At 36.0% G+C, this 16901-nt stretch overlaps 1 protein-coding gene across 3 annotated transcripts in view; it reads left to right on the top strand.

Annotated features, from left to right (window-relative positions):
- LOC150086027 (uncharacterized) overlaps window positions 1-16901 on the top strand; it is a 228680-nt gene that overhangs the window by 66664 nt on the left and 145115 nt on the right. For all 3 annotated transcript variants that reach the window (XM_090373659.1, XM_090373657.1, XM_090373658.1), the window contains exons 5-6: window positions 4712-4847; window positions 5570-5743. In XM_090373659.1, coding sequence (XP_090229785.1) covers window positions 4712-4847; window positions 5570-5743 — 310 coding nt within the window. The remainder of the gene's footprint in view (window positions 1-4711; window positions 4848-5569; window positions 5744-16901) is intronic.

Below are 16901 nucleotides of genomic sequence, written 5' to 3'. Positions count from 1 at the left end.
TCTTATTTGTAAAAGCTGTTATGTTTTTGCCCATGAAATATTAGGATGTAGAGTTGCTGGAATGGGTACAGAGAAGGGCAACGAGATTGGTGAGGGGTTTGCAGAACTATAGCCTTTTACAAAAAGGCTACAGTTCTGAAAATTGCAGCATCTAGAGACTAGGCATCTGCAAGATTATCTGATTGAGGTGTTTTAAGTCTTTGAATGGCTTGAGCAAACTTAATGCTGATGGGATTCTTCCTCTTGCTCAGATTATGCATGTGAGGGGACATAAATTCAAATTGAGGAAGGATGGTTGTAGAATAGATGTGTGGAAGTTTTCCTTCAGCTAATGGGCGTCGTTTGCTGGAACAGGCTACCATCCATCATTATGGAAGTGGATAGTTTACATTTACACTTCAAAATGTCAACTATTATTTATAAATTATGATAGTATAACTATATATATATATTTGAATAAAGTTTAAAATAGTTGAAACCTTTCATAATAAAAATAAAAAGGTACAGCATACATCAGTGGCAGCAAAAAGCATATGCCTCTACCTGATGCTTGAAATATAACCATACAAATAAATTAGAATAAGAAAAAAATAAATAAATAAAATAATGCCAGCTGTATGGCAAGACAAGAGTGAAAATAGTCGAAATTAAACCTAAATTAAACCATGCAGGGAGGGAAGAGAGGGGTAACAAGAATAAAAATATTGCAGCGGAAACTCTCTAAAATAATTTAGAAAATCTAAATGTACGAATAATAATTCACTGAATTTTAAAAGCCAATTAAATAGAAATTTAACGGTGCCCCCCTCTGATGGGCACCAGGTCTAAATTTATGTGAAATATCACCAACGGAGATGTAAACCACTACAATAAAACAAAATAAAACAAACAAAAGCCAATTAAATAGAAATTTAACGGTGCCCCCCTCTGATGGGCACCAGGTCTAAATTTATGTGAAATATCACCAACGGAGATGTAAACCACTACAATAAAACAAAACAAAAATAAACCAAAAAATAGACTGACCATTATGCCCCATCTCCGACAGAGGACCACAAGGCCAGTAATGGTCAGGAAATCGCTGCATTTCGAACGCTACACAAATCGTTGCAAAGGAGAATCGATCGAAAGATCAGTCCGCCACCCAACCCCCAGATTGAACCGCCAATGCAGGGGAATTGAACAGCGGTGGTCCTGATGCAGCAAAAATTAAAAATAGAACAGATACAAGCACTCCAGTGCAAAGCCACACTACTGACAAAAGTAATCTTAACCAGTTTATATAGATGAATAATGAACTATGGATGGCAGCACTGGTGCAGCGTTAGCAATACGCCCACTGCTATCATGTGATATAATTATACATATATTTGAATAACGTTTAAAATAGTTGGAAACGGAATCTTTCATAATAAAAATAAAAAGGTACAACATACATCAGGGGCAGCAAAAAGCATTATTCCTCTACATGATGCTTGAAATATAACCATACAAATAAATTAGAATTAAAAAAAAAAAGGGTTCCCTGACCATTACTGGCCTTGTGGTTCTCTGTCGAGATGGGGCGTTAATGGTCAGTCTATTTTTGGTTTATTTTTGTTTTGTTTTATTGTAGTGGTTTACATCTCCGTTGGTGATATTTCACATAAATTTGCACCTGGTGCCCGTCAGAGGGGTCACCGTTAAATTTCTATTTAATTGGCTTTTAAAATTCAATGAATTATTATTCGTACATTTAGATTTTCTAAATTATTTTAGAGTTTCCGCTGCAATATTTTTACTCTTGTTACCTCTCTCCTCCCTCCCTGCATGGTTTAATTTAGGTTTAATTTCAACTATTTTCGCTCTTGTCTTGCCATACAGCTGGCATTATTTTATTTATTTTTTCTTATTCTAATTTATTTGTATGTTTATGCACACACACACACACACACACACACACCAGGTTCTTAATAGAATAATATGTGAATTTTGACAAATTCTCCAACTTGAGTATTAAAAATATGACCCATTTCATAGTCAATTGAAATAGAACATAGTTTTAACATTTTTATATGAGGGTTACTCAAAAAGTTTAGTTGTTTCAGCCTTTCAGTAGGTGTACTATCTCTGTAAACAGACTGCTCCGATGGAGATTTTTAATAGTAGATAATTGTAAAGAAGAAACAATGGCATATGTTCAAGATGTCTGAAAAACATCTACAGGAATGACTGTGTCATTCCTGTTGATGTTTTTCCTGTAGACAATAGAAGTGCAATTGTTAGATGCTAGAACAAGCATTGTTCAGCTGTATCAGATCGAGGAAAATTTGTGATCAGTGTCTTGGCAGGAACACTATGAAATAAGTGCAGCAAGTGGATGAGATTGTTTGATGGGATCAGTATATCACATATAGGGAATTGTTAATACAGCTCAGAATTTGTGGATGAAGTTTGAATGTGTTAATTTACCACCCTGGTTAGGTGTGTTCGTGGATAACTGACACTAGACCACAAACTTCAGAGGAAGGAAAATTTGCTATCATGTAAAGCATGTCAAAATATAGTTTACCCCTAACTAATTGTAAAAATTTTGAAACCAGCTGTCTTTATTAGTGTTTAGTGAAATTTTTTTAAGATATAAAAAGTTTATCAGCATATATTTGATGGAACATCCCAAGTTTATCAAGATGATATTGGAATAATGTCTCTAATCAGCGATTTTTTTTTTTTTTTTTTTTTTAAATCTGAACTATGGAACTATTCTTAATGTTGTGTTCTAAGGCACATCATGACTTAATTTTCATACCTGTTTGTTCAGATGACATTGATTGAGAGAAAAAGGGTGGGAAGCTGTCAAAGTTCACTGATGATTAAAAGTAGGAAGGGTGGTTAATAACAGAACCAGGTTCTGTCACTTAAATGACTTTGATTATTTTCACATATGGCAACTGATGTTCAGTGAGTTTAAATGTAAAGTTTTATAGCTGGGGAACAAATCCAGGAGTTACTTAGTACTTAGGGGTTATGACTGTGTATATTTTTCTGCCTTACTTTAGTCTTTACAGTGACAGAGCTTGGGCTTACACTCACTTCAAAAATGACTAAATTATCCATGACCCAACCTAAAGTTACTAATATTATTTTTTAATTGATAAAACTCATCAAGAAGGCAAATCTATTATTTGTTAAAAACTGTCAGGCATTGTTGTGACCAGTCAACTTGTGAATAATTTAGTAATTTCTAACGTGAGCATAAGCCCAATGTCTGTTGCTGTTACTGGAGGAACAGTAATGTCCCCCAGACAGTAAAGGCAGGAAAAAAAAAAAAAAAAAAAAAAATGCACAGTAGCATTTATTTTCTCAAACTATTTAAAAACTGGCCTTCAAAATAGTACCTTTCATCTTTACAAAATTTCTGCATTGTGTCAACACAGCATTAATAGAAGTTATACACGTAATGGAAGTTGTTTTGAATTGTAAGTTTTTCTTCTACACACTGCTTGACTCCTCGTTTAGATATGACATGAGGTTGTTAAAAAAAAGTGTTCTCTGATGATAGAATCAAATAGTTCTGAAATAAGTCACAGCAGTGCCTTTTAAGTTTTTTAATGAATAATGTATTCACCTTCTTGAAGATGTTATTCAATTAAAAAGTGATATTAGAAACTAAGTAGATTCTTGGATAATGTAGTTATTTTTAAAGCAAGTGTAAGCTCAGGCTCTGTCAGTGTCATTGGAAGGGCAGTAGTGTCCCTAGACATTAAAGACAGAAACTCAACATATGAGTAGCATTATTTTCTCAAACCATTTCAATACCTGCATTGAAATACTTCCTTTCTTTACTAAAATCAGACATGATATTTACCATGCAATATAAGCTGCAAGGGAGGGTGACATTTTCCCTTTGTATAAGACAAAGGTATTACTGTATTTTGAATACAGGTCTTGAGGCTGCACATAAAAGAAAAAGAGGCTTATAGAAAAAGTTCAGAGAAGGGCAATCAGTAGAAGAGACAAGAAGTAGAAAGCACAAATACAAATATAAAACATTCAAGAATAACAGAAGACTGTCTCTCATGGAGACAGTCTTTTACCTTTGGGTAGTGTGTTGTACATTATTTGGAATAAATTGCTTTGGCAAGTTAGCCCTCGCAGAGAATTTGGTTAAGTTCAAATCAGAATGGCATAAACATATTTTGGTGATGGGGAAAGTGTGAGTGATTGTCCCCGCCCCTTTGGTAGATGCAGGAAAAAAAGTCCACTTCCTTCCATCTTTTAGCTATTCTAATACTACCTATAAAATGTACACAATAGGAAATTTTCTAATAATGCTGCAAAATAATTAGGATGCGTGCACGCACACCCATTTTCATGTAAGGTAAATGAAAATAGTACCATTTTTATTTAATTGCTTACTATAAAGCACAGAAAAATTCTTCACATACAAATGGATATCTAAACTGATCAATCCTATATCATTGCAACAAAGTTTACAAATATTTTTCATACTTAATAGACTAAGTTTAGTTATGATTCTCTTCACATTTAAATTCACAATATACATAAAAGAAGGGTTGTGTCTGAGTCTGTTAGTGTGTGCACATATTTTTAACAAGAATAACAGTGAATGTCAGTTTAACATTCTACAGTATATATGGTTTTGATTATCATTTTTAAACTATTAATAATTGTAACATCTAAGCTTTTATTTATTTTTTTCCACTCCCAGAGCAACAGCTCATCTATTATGATTTCCTAGCATGGTGTTTTCCTTCTCAAACAATAAATCAATCACTCTTTCGAGATTATATGATTTCCTTAGGATGGCGAGACTTACAGGAAACAGTTTATAGCAGTCTGTTCAGGTATGTATTTTGTATATGCTGTTGCTGTGTTGAAATAGTGTACCACATGTATACCAGTACATAAAATAAATAAGCTATTGTGAGATATGAATTTCATAAGGTTGGTCGTAAATATGCTCCATGTATTGGAACACCAAATTAAAAATCATCTAGTTAGAAAAAATAAATTTTTAATATTGTGTACGATACCCTCTTGATTTTGATTATATCACTGTTTCTCTGAGCAACACACTACACGTTTTTGATATGTGGAGACTAGAATCTTGTACCACTCCTTCCATAAGGCTTTGGCTAGTTTTCAGCTTGAACTAAGACATCTTTTTCTGATTTCAGTTATTTAATTTTTTAAATGAATTTTTTATTATTATTTTTATTAATAATAATAATATATTATTAAATTAAAAAAATTATTATTATTTTTTTTTAAATGATTTTAACAATTTCATTCAGTAAACTTATTTTAAATGGAGAAGGAGATGAATTTTAATTTGTGACAAAATATTTGATATTTTAAGGTGACCAAAAATCTGGTATTTTAAGAATGAAAAATCAAAAGGATTGTACCAAGATTCCTCTTATTTAATTTGGAGGGGGGGGGGTTAAGAATTTATTCTAAGAACTTTTTTTAAAACTAAATTATTCATTGTATAGATTTCAAATTATTAAGGTTTTTTTTTTTGTCTTGCAGAGGATTTAGAGAACTGTTTTTATTATTTATATAGAGCTTTTGATACTTTTAACCAAGGGTATCTGACATTTAAAGATGTGTTGCTAGGATTAGCTGCACTGGAGCCCTGTACTCACCATGGAGGACCACCAGCAGAAATGAGATGCCGGTATATCTTTCGTTTTTATGATTGTGATAGTGATGGATTAATGGAATATGAAGAATTTGGGTAGGTTTTAATTCAATTTATTGAATCATATCCAGTACTTAGGTTATTATTAAGTTCTTTCCATTGGTTTAAAGTTAATATTGTTTAGTCTTTCTGACAATTAGCTGCTCATATTTTGGTAAACACTATATTACTTGAAGAAGAAAATTGAAGTATAACTGAGAAATTACCTTTAATTTATGTGGGTAGCATTCAGTAAAGTCCCTTTTTTATATTACTACTGCTTATGCTTTTCTGTTATTTACAACATTTTATTTTGGTTTGCCATTTATTTTCCTATCATTTCTGTGTATTTGTAAACTCAGAACACATAAAATGGTAATGTATTCTGTTTACTTGTAAACTCAGAACACAAAATGGCAATGGCAACTCTGTTAGCAACCTGTTTTCCTGCTGTGCACTTACTGGACCAAGTCATCTGCCAATCAGTGTGATGCAAAATTATAGGACCACAAGCAGAAATGAAGTGCCACTAAATCTTTCATTTTTACAAATAGTAATAGATTTATGGAATTTGAAGAATTTGGAACTACTCTTGGTGACTTTCTTTGGGATTGGAATTTGTATAGCTGGTTCTAGTTACAATAAAAGATTATTTATTTGGAGAAGCGTTATTTAGTAGTCATCATTGCTTTAGCATCGATGTTTGTTATTTGGTTTTCAGGAGCATAGTAACTAAGGCCATATTGCTCCAGGCATATGCGGTGGTCATTCCCTGACCTTTCTGCATCCTCCGTATTTGGTGGTCACGGCCTCAAACCCCAGTCTAATCAAGAAGCATGTGCTACGCTGCTGCTCCTGCCCACCTGGCTACGGAAGTGCCTAGCATCGATGTAAACTTCCCAGATTTACAACAGAGAATGTCTTTTTGCTCAGAGCATAGTTTTTCTTTATGCAGAAATATAGTGAAACTACATTAAAATTAGAATTTTTGAAAATTCTATGAATTTCTCATGTTTTTAAATTGGCCATCAGATGTACTAGTCTACATTGAAAAGCAGAAACGTGGGATAATAGTCAAGTTCTCTATAATCTGTGACCATTTATTTTACTTGGTGTGATATGAGGCTTAAGTCTTTCAATAAGCTGTCAAGGAAATAACAATGTAAAATTTCAGAAGACATATATGCAAGATTTTCTGTTGTAAAATCTGAAAAAAGGAAACACATTTGCCTTATATGCCATGTGTGGATGTGATTTTTTTCAACTACAAGTAGTGCAAAACACAATGTAATCAGACATTTACAAATAAATAAGCATAAGGAGTGTGCAGTGCATAGAAAGAAATGCAAAAATAGATATAGCCCTTAGAGGAATGTTATGTTCCTCTAAGTTGTGCTGATTATGCAGATGGATTGTTCAGAAATATGCTTCTCGATAGTGAAAAAGCAAAAAAAAATTGGTTGTGGAAGAACAGAAACTATAGGCATTGTTAGTGAAACTGAATGGATATGGAAAGAAAAGGATAGTGATGGCTCTAAAAATGGACTATTTTCATTTACTACAGATTAGCAGTAATCAAAGTGATTCCAAGCTATATCCCATTGTGGATTTTTTGTATTATAAAAATTGCCAGATTGAAAGCAGCTTGCTCTCAGTGCCAGCATTGGAAGATGACTCTACAGGGTGACACACTAGGCATCTTCTTCTGAACAGCCTGAAAAGGCATGTGGGATTCCTTTAAAAAAGTTTCTAGCACTTAATGTCAATAGTGCACTTGTTATTTGGTTTTTTTTTAAGGAGCATTAGCAACTGAGGCCATATTGCTCCGGGGATATGTGCTGGTCGTTCCCTGACCTTTCCGCATCCTCTGTATTTGGTGATCACTGGCTCGAACCCCGGTCTAATCAAGAAGTGTGTGCTACGCACTGCTGCTCCTGGCTACGGAGGCGCCCATAGTGCACTTATTATGGTAGACTTTTAAACTCGTGTAGCAAGAGTATTAAAAAAGAAGCTTGAGCACTGTTGTTAACAGGTTGTCCTTGTCATTTTATTAATTTGTGTGCTGAAAGGGGAGCTGCATGCCTTCCTACAAAGGTGGATGAATATTTCATAGAAATGTAATTCAGAACTTTAATTTCAGAACTTTTCATAGAAAAGTTCTGAAATTAAAGATAAATTAATATAATTGAAGTAAAAAAGATTTTGAAGCATGTGTGTACATGTAACATTCGATTAAACGTGAAACTATACTGATAGAACTGACAAGTCTATTTAAAGAGGAGATAAGAGAAGCATATAAAGCACTTTTCAGAGTTAACAGATTAAAAGTACAACAAGCGATCACTAGTGGGTGGCACTGACTCACGTTCAAATCCAGTTCACGAGCCCAAAATTTTGAAAGAAGACAAGATGATGAACTTAAGAAAAGAATGTCTGAATTATAAACTAAAAGCAATTCTAAATGGATGAAGCATGATGATATTTCTAGGCACATTATCTTCACTCTTGCTCAGAAAACTTCATATCTGACTGCACAATTACTCCCAAGTCTTTTTTTCATTTTCTACCACCTTAAGTGTAGTACCACACAGTTGGTACGTTTCTCTGGGGTTACTTCTACCCATATGCAGTACTTTGCATTTGTCAAGGTTAAACTTCAGTTGCCCCTTCTTAGCCCATCTGCCCAAATTATCTAGATCCTGTTTCAGTAGCACACTGCCATTACTGTCATTAACAACCCTGCCAACCTTTGTATCATCTGCAAACTTCGACACTAAGCCTGATATACCTTCATCAATATCATTGATAAATATACAAAACAACAGTGGACCCAAAACTGAACCCTGTGGGACTCCACTAATAACATTAGTCCACAAAGAGCAGCACCCATTAATTACCACACTCTGTCTTCTCCCACTCAACCATCCTTTTATCCATTGTAGCAACTTACCCTTAATACCATTCTGCTCCAATTTGTACAATAGTCTTCCATGCACAACAGTGTCAAAAGCTTTCCTGAAATCCAAATATATGATATCAGAATTATTTTTTGCATCCAGTTCCTTTGTAACCACATCATAATATCCTATCAAATTTGTCAGACAAGACTTTCCCTTAACAAACCCATGCTGTGTCTGAATTATTGCAGCAGTCTTGTCTAGATGATCCTGCAATGCATCTTTAACCAGTGACTCCATTATTTTACCCGGAACAGAAGTTAAACTAACTGGTCTGTAATTACTTGTCACCCTTCGATCCCCCTTTGTGAATTGGGGATACATTTGCACATCTCCAGTCCGTGGGGACCTCCCCTGAGTCCAAGGATGCTCTCATAATTATGGCTAAGGGTTTTCTTACTTCCTTTGCCCTTCTTTAATATAGCTGGATAGATCCCATCCACCCCAGATGAATTTCTTATGTTTAACTTCAACAATTTCTCCTCCACTTTGCTCTCAGTTATTACAAAATCCTTAAGCAATCATTACTACAAAATCCTTAAGCAATCATTACTACAAAATCCTTAAGCAATTATTACAGTTTGATAAACTTCGGGAATTTTCCTCCCTTAACTCCTCATGTGTTAGGCGCCTCCGTAGCCAGGTGGGAAGGAGCAGCAGTGCGTAGCACACGCTTCTTGATTAGACCGGGGTTCGAGCCTGTCACCACCAAATACGGAGGATGTGGAAAGGTCCGAGAATAACCATCGCATATCCCGGAGCAATATGGCCTTAGTTGCTAATGCTCCTAAAAACCAAATAACAAACAAACAAACAAACCTCATGTGTGAATGTAGATGCAAAATACTCATTCATTTTGTCAGCTATCTGAGCAGGATCATCAACAGTCAAACCATTGTTATCAAGTGGACCAATCCGATTCATCCCCTTCCTTTTAGAGTTTATATAAGTAAAGAAATCCTTGCTGTTTTTCTTAGCATCTTTTGCCAAAGATTTCTCTTAATCTGCCTTCGCCTGCCTAACCTCCTTTGTGACCTGATTACAGACTAGCTTATATCCGCCATAGGCTTCTGAGACGCTTGATAATTTATATGCATCCCATGCATTTTTCTTCTCTGTCACGAGTCTCATTAGTTCATTTTATAACCATTTAGGCCTAAACCTTGAACAATATTTCCTAATAGGTATGAAACTTTTAGTAGCATCCACAATTAATTCCTTGAATGCTTCCCACTTAGAATTTACTTTTGGTAACATCGTCACTTGATCCCACTGTACAGAATTTAAAAACACTCTGAGACTACTGTACTCACCTTTACGGAAGCAAAAACTATTTCCTTTACCCCTGATGGTAATTAAATCTTTAAGTAAATCCCACATCAGTACACTGTGATCACTGCCTCCTAGTGGTTCCTTTATCTGCAAATTCTTAATACACGAATGATCACTGCTGATAATCAGATCAAGAGTATTACCCTCTTTGGTTGCCTCTCGAACATGCTGCTGCAGAAAAATCATCCAATAAATCCAAAAAAAAGTCTTACTAGTGTGTGAGTGACCAACCCACAAGTTCTAGTCAATATCTGGGATGTTAAAATCCCCCATTATAAGACATTTTGATTTACTAGCCCACTCTATTTCTCTGTACAATTGTTCATTGTACTCATTCGAGTCATTAAACCTATAATACACTCCTACTCTTATTTTTGCTTTCGCAGTGCTTATATCACACCAAACTGACTCAACAATGCACTGTTCATCTATAAAAACTGGATGCACTTCTTTTGATTTAATGTTTTTCTTAATTAACAGCATAACACCTCCTCCCTGTCTATCCTTTCTGTACACATTGTACTCCCCAAATTCCAGTTCTGCATTTCTTATATCTATGTGACTTCACGTCTCTGCTATCCCAACAATATCAGCCTTTGATGTCTTGACCAGCACTTCAGATTCATCAAATTTATTTACTATACTTCTAGCATTGGTATACATGCAAGTATACGTGCACCTATTCTTATTCTTAGTTACCCTAACATATCCCATATACCCACCTGTTTCACGATCACTGCCATCAGTCCCTGAAAACCCCAGCACCCCTTGCTCCAGGTCGCTACTTATTCTAATAGAAGTTGTGCAAGAATCACCTTCACCTCTGCCTGCAGCTACTTTTAACCTTTTAGTCTGTGAACCCCCCCAAGCTAGCAGTTTTCCGACCCACCTAACACTGCCTCGATAGCATCAGCAAATATTCTTGCACCCTTTCTATTTAAGTGTATCCCATCCCTGTAGAAGCAGTCTCTCCTGTTAATGGTGCACAAGTTCCCATTGAAAAGTGAAGACATTGTTAAAATGCTAAGTTAAAGTGCTTGGCATGTTAACAATTTGTCACAGCAGTGCCAAGTGTAAGAAAATATTCAGCCAGATAAGAAAAACAAAACTGTTCAAATCTTATTTCTGATGAACCTTTAGACATGCTCATGACAGCCATATCTTGAAAGGAGGGCTATTGTTATTCACAAAACATTTCTGAAGAGGGCAGAATCTGCAACAGTATCTTTTTAGATGCAGTCAAAATCAGTTAATGTTTAGCAGAAAATGTGAACAGAAACCCACAGATGAAAAAATAAGCTAATGTTTGAAAGCATTAAACAATCCTCTGACTGTTTTTCAGTATAAAATATAAAAATATTAGTATAAAATGTGTATTTTGTCAATGAACTTTTATTTCTGTTCAGTGTGGATAAAAAAAAAAAAAAAAAAAAAAAAACATTTCTCTGTTTTTTTTCAAAAAATCTCCTGTTTTCCCTCTTGCCTTCAATTACCTGATTTCCAGCTTTTTGAAATTTGGGAGTAGGCAGCCATGCTTAAAGCACACATTCCTTTTGGTGGAATGACTGTTTTGCTGACTTTCATTTCAGACTCTTAATGAGAAATAGCTTTGGCAGCATTAGGAAATGTAGACACTACACTGGCAAATTATGACAAACTGTTCAAGGAGAAATCCTGCACTTGGGAGAAAAAAATAGTAATAACATAAATCTGTGAACCTCTGTATTATGTATGTGGTTGTATCCCCATGGGCTGGCCCCAATTACCAAGAAATAGTGACAAGCAGTTTATTCTCTGTGAGATATAGTGCTCTCCTAAAGTGATATAGTTTTGTTTCTTTTCTAGTTCAATTTTTTTCCCTTTTGTGTACTTCTTGTGATTCTGGTGGTTTAAACCAAGAACCCAGAAAGGAAATCCACCTTCCTTTTGTTAGTCTATATATTTATTACTAACCAAATCTACTGACTTCAACAACTGGTTGGTCACTGGCAGCACTGTTCCTTCCCTCCATCTGGTGGGTTGGTGCACAATAGCCTTAGATACTGATGTGCCATAAAACTCCTAATAACCAACCAACCGACCAACTGTGTGGTAGGTCTGGTAACCTGGAGGGAAACCAACCCTCAGGGATAAAAGGAGCAGAAATGCATACCACTGAATTTCCACGTTTAAGAGTCCAAGAGCTCTTAACAAAGCAACAATCATGAAACTGATCATGATATATCTCTCTCTCTCTCTCTCTCTCTCTCTCTCTCTCTCTCTCTCTCTCCCTCAAAGAGAATGAAAAAGGGCACTTACAGGCATTAATCTCCAGCATTCCTGATAATGTATTTTGTCAACACCACCTGTGGGCAAGCTCATCCCTTTTATCATTCCGAGATGCCTTGAAAATGCTGCAGTTCATCATATGGTGAAACATCTCCAATCAGGAGATTTACTGATGTAGACCACTCACTAAAGACACTCTGAGCTATTGTTACGGCTCACATCTTTAAGTGGAATTCCAATTCAAGGCACCCCATATATTACACTCAATTCTTCTTAGGGAGTGATCACTGAATGGGATTTAAATGTTTCTGAAGAAGAAATAGTTCAGAAACTAAAAGATCAAAAAGTCATCCAAAGAGAAAGAAACGTAATCCGAAAAGATGGCAGTTTAGTCCTGGTACCTTGAATCCCTACACATAATGTAATCTTAACTCTCAGAACACCAAACCTACAAAGCAAATTACTTAAACTGCTGCATTCAGCCATATATTCTGAACCCTCTAAGATGTTTTAAATTACCAAAATTTGGTCATTCCCAGAGAGCATGCCTTGGAGATACAACATGTCCAAATTGTGGGTGTACAACTCATACATAAACAATGCAAGGCACCAACCCTGCAGCGTCCTAATTGCAATGGCAACCATCCGGCATGCTCCAAAAATTGAGAACTCTGGAAGCTGAGGGAAAATATACAAAAATATAAAATTCAAAATAAAGTTTCTTACCAGGAAGCAAGAAAACGGGTAAAATTAAGTATGCCAAAATGCATTTATGCATTTTTCTACCCAATCACTGGTGGAATGATGATGATTGTAAAAAAGTGAAAATAGAAAAACAAAATCGCAGCACAGAATGCCTGCAAATATCCCACTGCTGCAAACTTATTAACTACAAGAGGCTGTGAGCCAAAGCTCATTACATTTGGTGAAAGGCTAAAAAAGACTTGTCTGTAAAATTTGCTTCCTCAATCAACAAAGATACTGATCCATGAATAGTCTGGAAAAAATAAAGAACCTAAACAGTAAATCATACATTACCTTCTCTTATTCTTAAGTGGAATGGGAAGGAGATTGCAAATGCCTTAGGAACTGGTGGTTTTTTTTTTTTTGTGAATTATCTTCCTCAACTGCATATCAACCTTCTTTTCAAAAAATTAAAGCTGAAACTGAGAAACATGAAATAAACTTCAAAGCTACCTGTCCTTTACCCTATAACCAACCACTCACAGTATCTGAACTGAAAGAATCTATAAATACCTGAAGAAATTGGTGCTGCTGGTTCTGATGGAATTCATTGTATCATGCTTCAACATGTTGACCAGAAATCACTATTGTTATTGCTAAAATTTTTAATTGGATCTTCTCTGAACATATATTCCCTACTTCCTGGCGACATTCTTATGTAATATCTGTAACTAAACCTGGAAAAGATCTTTCGATTCCTCACACCTGTAGACAAGTTTCTCTAACTAGCTGCTTGAGTGAGACTTCAGAAAAATATAGTGCACCATTGACTCTCCTGGTACCTTGAATCCCGAAACATAATCAGTAATAATAAGTTTGGCTTTCTGAAGAATAGATCTTCCTTAGACCTTATGACAAAATCTGACTCAAACATGAAAAATGCATTCATCAGAAATCACCATCTCATCATAATATGTCTTGATATAGAGAAAGCTTTCGATATCACATGGCACTATGGCATCTTAAGAGCTCTCCATTCTGTTCATATGAGAGGCCATTTACCATATTTTATTATTATTGGCACCTCTGTAGCCAAGTGGGCAGGAGCAGCAGTGCGTAGCACACGCTTCTTGATTAGACCGGGGTTTGAGCCCGTGAACACCAAATACGGAAGATGCAGAAACGTCAGGGAATGACCACCGCATATCCCCTGACCAATATGGCCCTAGTTGCTAATGCTTCTAAAAACCAAACAACAACCATATTTTATTCAAAACTTCCTTCAACACTGGTTCTCCCAAGTTCAGTACTGGCTGGTTCTGTCTTAAACATACATACAAGGAGTCCACAGGACTCTTCTCAGTGCCACTCTGTTTGCAATATGAACAAACAGTATCACAAACAGGATTCCAGACACTGTCGACTTGTACCTGTATGCAGATGATCTAACTATATCCTGTCATTCCCAGAATATGAGCTATATTGAGAGGCATCTTCAAATCTCCGTAAATAACATTGAATTATGGATGGCACAAAATGGATGCAAACTATCAAAGCACAAATCTACAACCATGCATTTCTGCAACAAGTACAAAATACATCATGAACCCGAGTTACACTTGGCCAATCATCTTTCCCAATCATGAACAGTATTTCCAGGAGCACATCAAATATCTGTGAACCACTTGCATTAAGAAAATCAATATACTCCAGGTCATCTCTAGTACATCGTGGGGTGTAGATTGTTATACCTTGCAACACATAACTCTCTAATTAGAGCTCAGCTAGACTATGGAGCACCTATTTATGACTCTGCTAGAGAGTGTCCTAGCCTGTCTTGTTCCCATACAACATTCTGCTCTTAGGATTGCCCTAGGTGCATATAGAACATCCCCAGTTCAAAATCCTCCACTCAGTATCAGAAGAAAGATGTTATTGCTGAACTACTCAGCTAAACTTAAGTCTTCCAACTCAACCTATTTGGCCAGTACTATATATATATAATCTTTATTGTATACAAACGTGGTATATACAATAGACCCTTCACAGCAGCAATGCCAGGGGTTTTACATTGGATGGTGGACAATAATAGCCTTGGGGAGACGGGGCCCACATCGAAGTTCGGGCTCATTCCCCAGAGCCAACAATAAAATAGAATCAGTGTCAGATTATTTACAGGACATTTTATGGTTTTGACAGTATTTACAATGAAATAAAGATATTCATATTTACATTATGTTATATTAATATTTATATTCATAACGATATTCTTCACTTTATTTACAACACATTCATAAAGACATCGTGCTTTCAACATTATTTACAATATATTGGACATTATTATGCTGCTCTTATTAATGTGCACTTTGCCTGGCCAAGGTCAGGCTCTTAAGGATCTGTCTTCGGTACCCCCGATCCTTCACAAACCTACAGAGGTCGCCGTCAATTGAAACGATTGTGGGGAGCATCTCCTTGGGGAGAAAGCGGTCACTGAGCGATAGTCTGTTATAGTGAGCTGTGAGCATGGGAGCTGACCTCAGTCCGGGTTGAGGGATCCTCCAGCCACACAGTTCCCAGATGCTTGGCTCCGAGACCATTCCGGTTGTCATCTTGTACTACATGATCCGCATTGGCAATCCAAGATGCAAACAAACCCAGAACAATTTGGCCTGCTGTATTAGTTTGCAGAATGTTGGAATATTCAGCTTCATAATATCCTCAGAGACTTAAGAGATCCAGATCCCCTATGGACTACCTACACACATTCTTGTGATGATTACTTTGAGTAATAGGGAAAAGATGTTATAGCAAATATTAACTTTCAACAAATACATTTTGCGCATATACAAAGGTACCCCCACTTTACTAAGATCTACACTTCAAAGTCTGACAAGAAAGTGGGTGCAGCTGCTATTTTCCCTAATACAATTGATTCTGCTTCACTTCTGTCACCAGTTATACTGCTGAATTCCATGCCATCAAGCTTACCCTGAAAAACATCTCACTCCTCTCAGTCAATAAAAGCATAATATACTGACTCAGAGTGCTGTTTTAGCATTGAAAAATGCTTCCTCACCCTACAAGTGAAAAATGCTTCCTCACCCTTTTATTAAAGCTCATAAGACATGAGCTGATATGTCTTGGTGAGCATCAGCAAATTGTTGTTTTCTCATGGATCCCAGGCCACATTGGTATTCCAGTAAATGAGCATGCAGACGATACTGCAAAGAATCTGTCCAGCAAAGCCCTTAATAAATGATCTAGTCCCATATCCTTATTATAGACATATTATAAGGAGAACATGTATGGAAAAATGGACACTTCTGTGGAAAATGCAAATGAATGACAAGCTGTTTCAACTAAAACCCAAACCACAATTATAGATTTCTAGGCTTCATAAAAATAGAAAAGAAGTGATCCTAGCTGGAACCTGAATAGATCACCTCACTCATCTCTTTCTGCTTACAAGAAATGATCCTCCACGGTGATCCTATGCACTGCTCACAGCCACTCACAGTAAAGCCTGTACTCATGGAATGTAGATTGTTCAACAATGCCCATTGTACAAGAACCTTAACCACATCATAGGTAATAATGCTAATCTCACTGCACTTTTTTTTTCTATCTGAAACAAATCCAAATGAAACAAATTCTAACTGCTCCCCAGGCATTTTTCATATATAATCTCAACTCCTTTGGGAGATGCAACATGACAAAGTAGCCCTTGTGCCAGAAACTCTCATAAGAACTATAACCTCATGGGATGTTGCTCAAAAATTCTACATTTCCTATTGCTGCCAGAGTTTTTTTTTTTTTTTTTTTTCTTTTTGAGCACCTGAAATGAAAATCGATGAATGGTTGTGAGACTCAAAAAATTTTTGCCAAAAACTTATTTTACAAGAATGCAATTCTTGCATTACAAAAATGCAAAATGTGGTCTGCAAGATTTGTTTTCTTCTTTCGCTTGAGCAGGT

The sequence above is a fragment of the Mastigoproctus giganteus genome, chromosome 5 (genome assembly GCF_048544385.1).
Source record: "Mastigoproctus giganteus isolate SK-2022 chromosome 5, ASM4854438v1, whole genome shotgun sequence".
Classification (NCBI taxonomy): domain Eukaryota; kingdom Metazoa; phylum Arthropoda; class Arachnida; order Uropygi; family Thelyphonidae; genus Mastigoproctus; species Mastigoproctus giganteus.
This window is presented reverse-complemented; position numbering and strand designations above follow the sequence as displayed.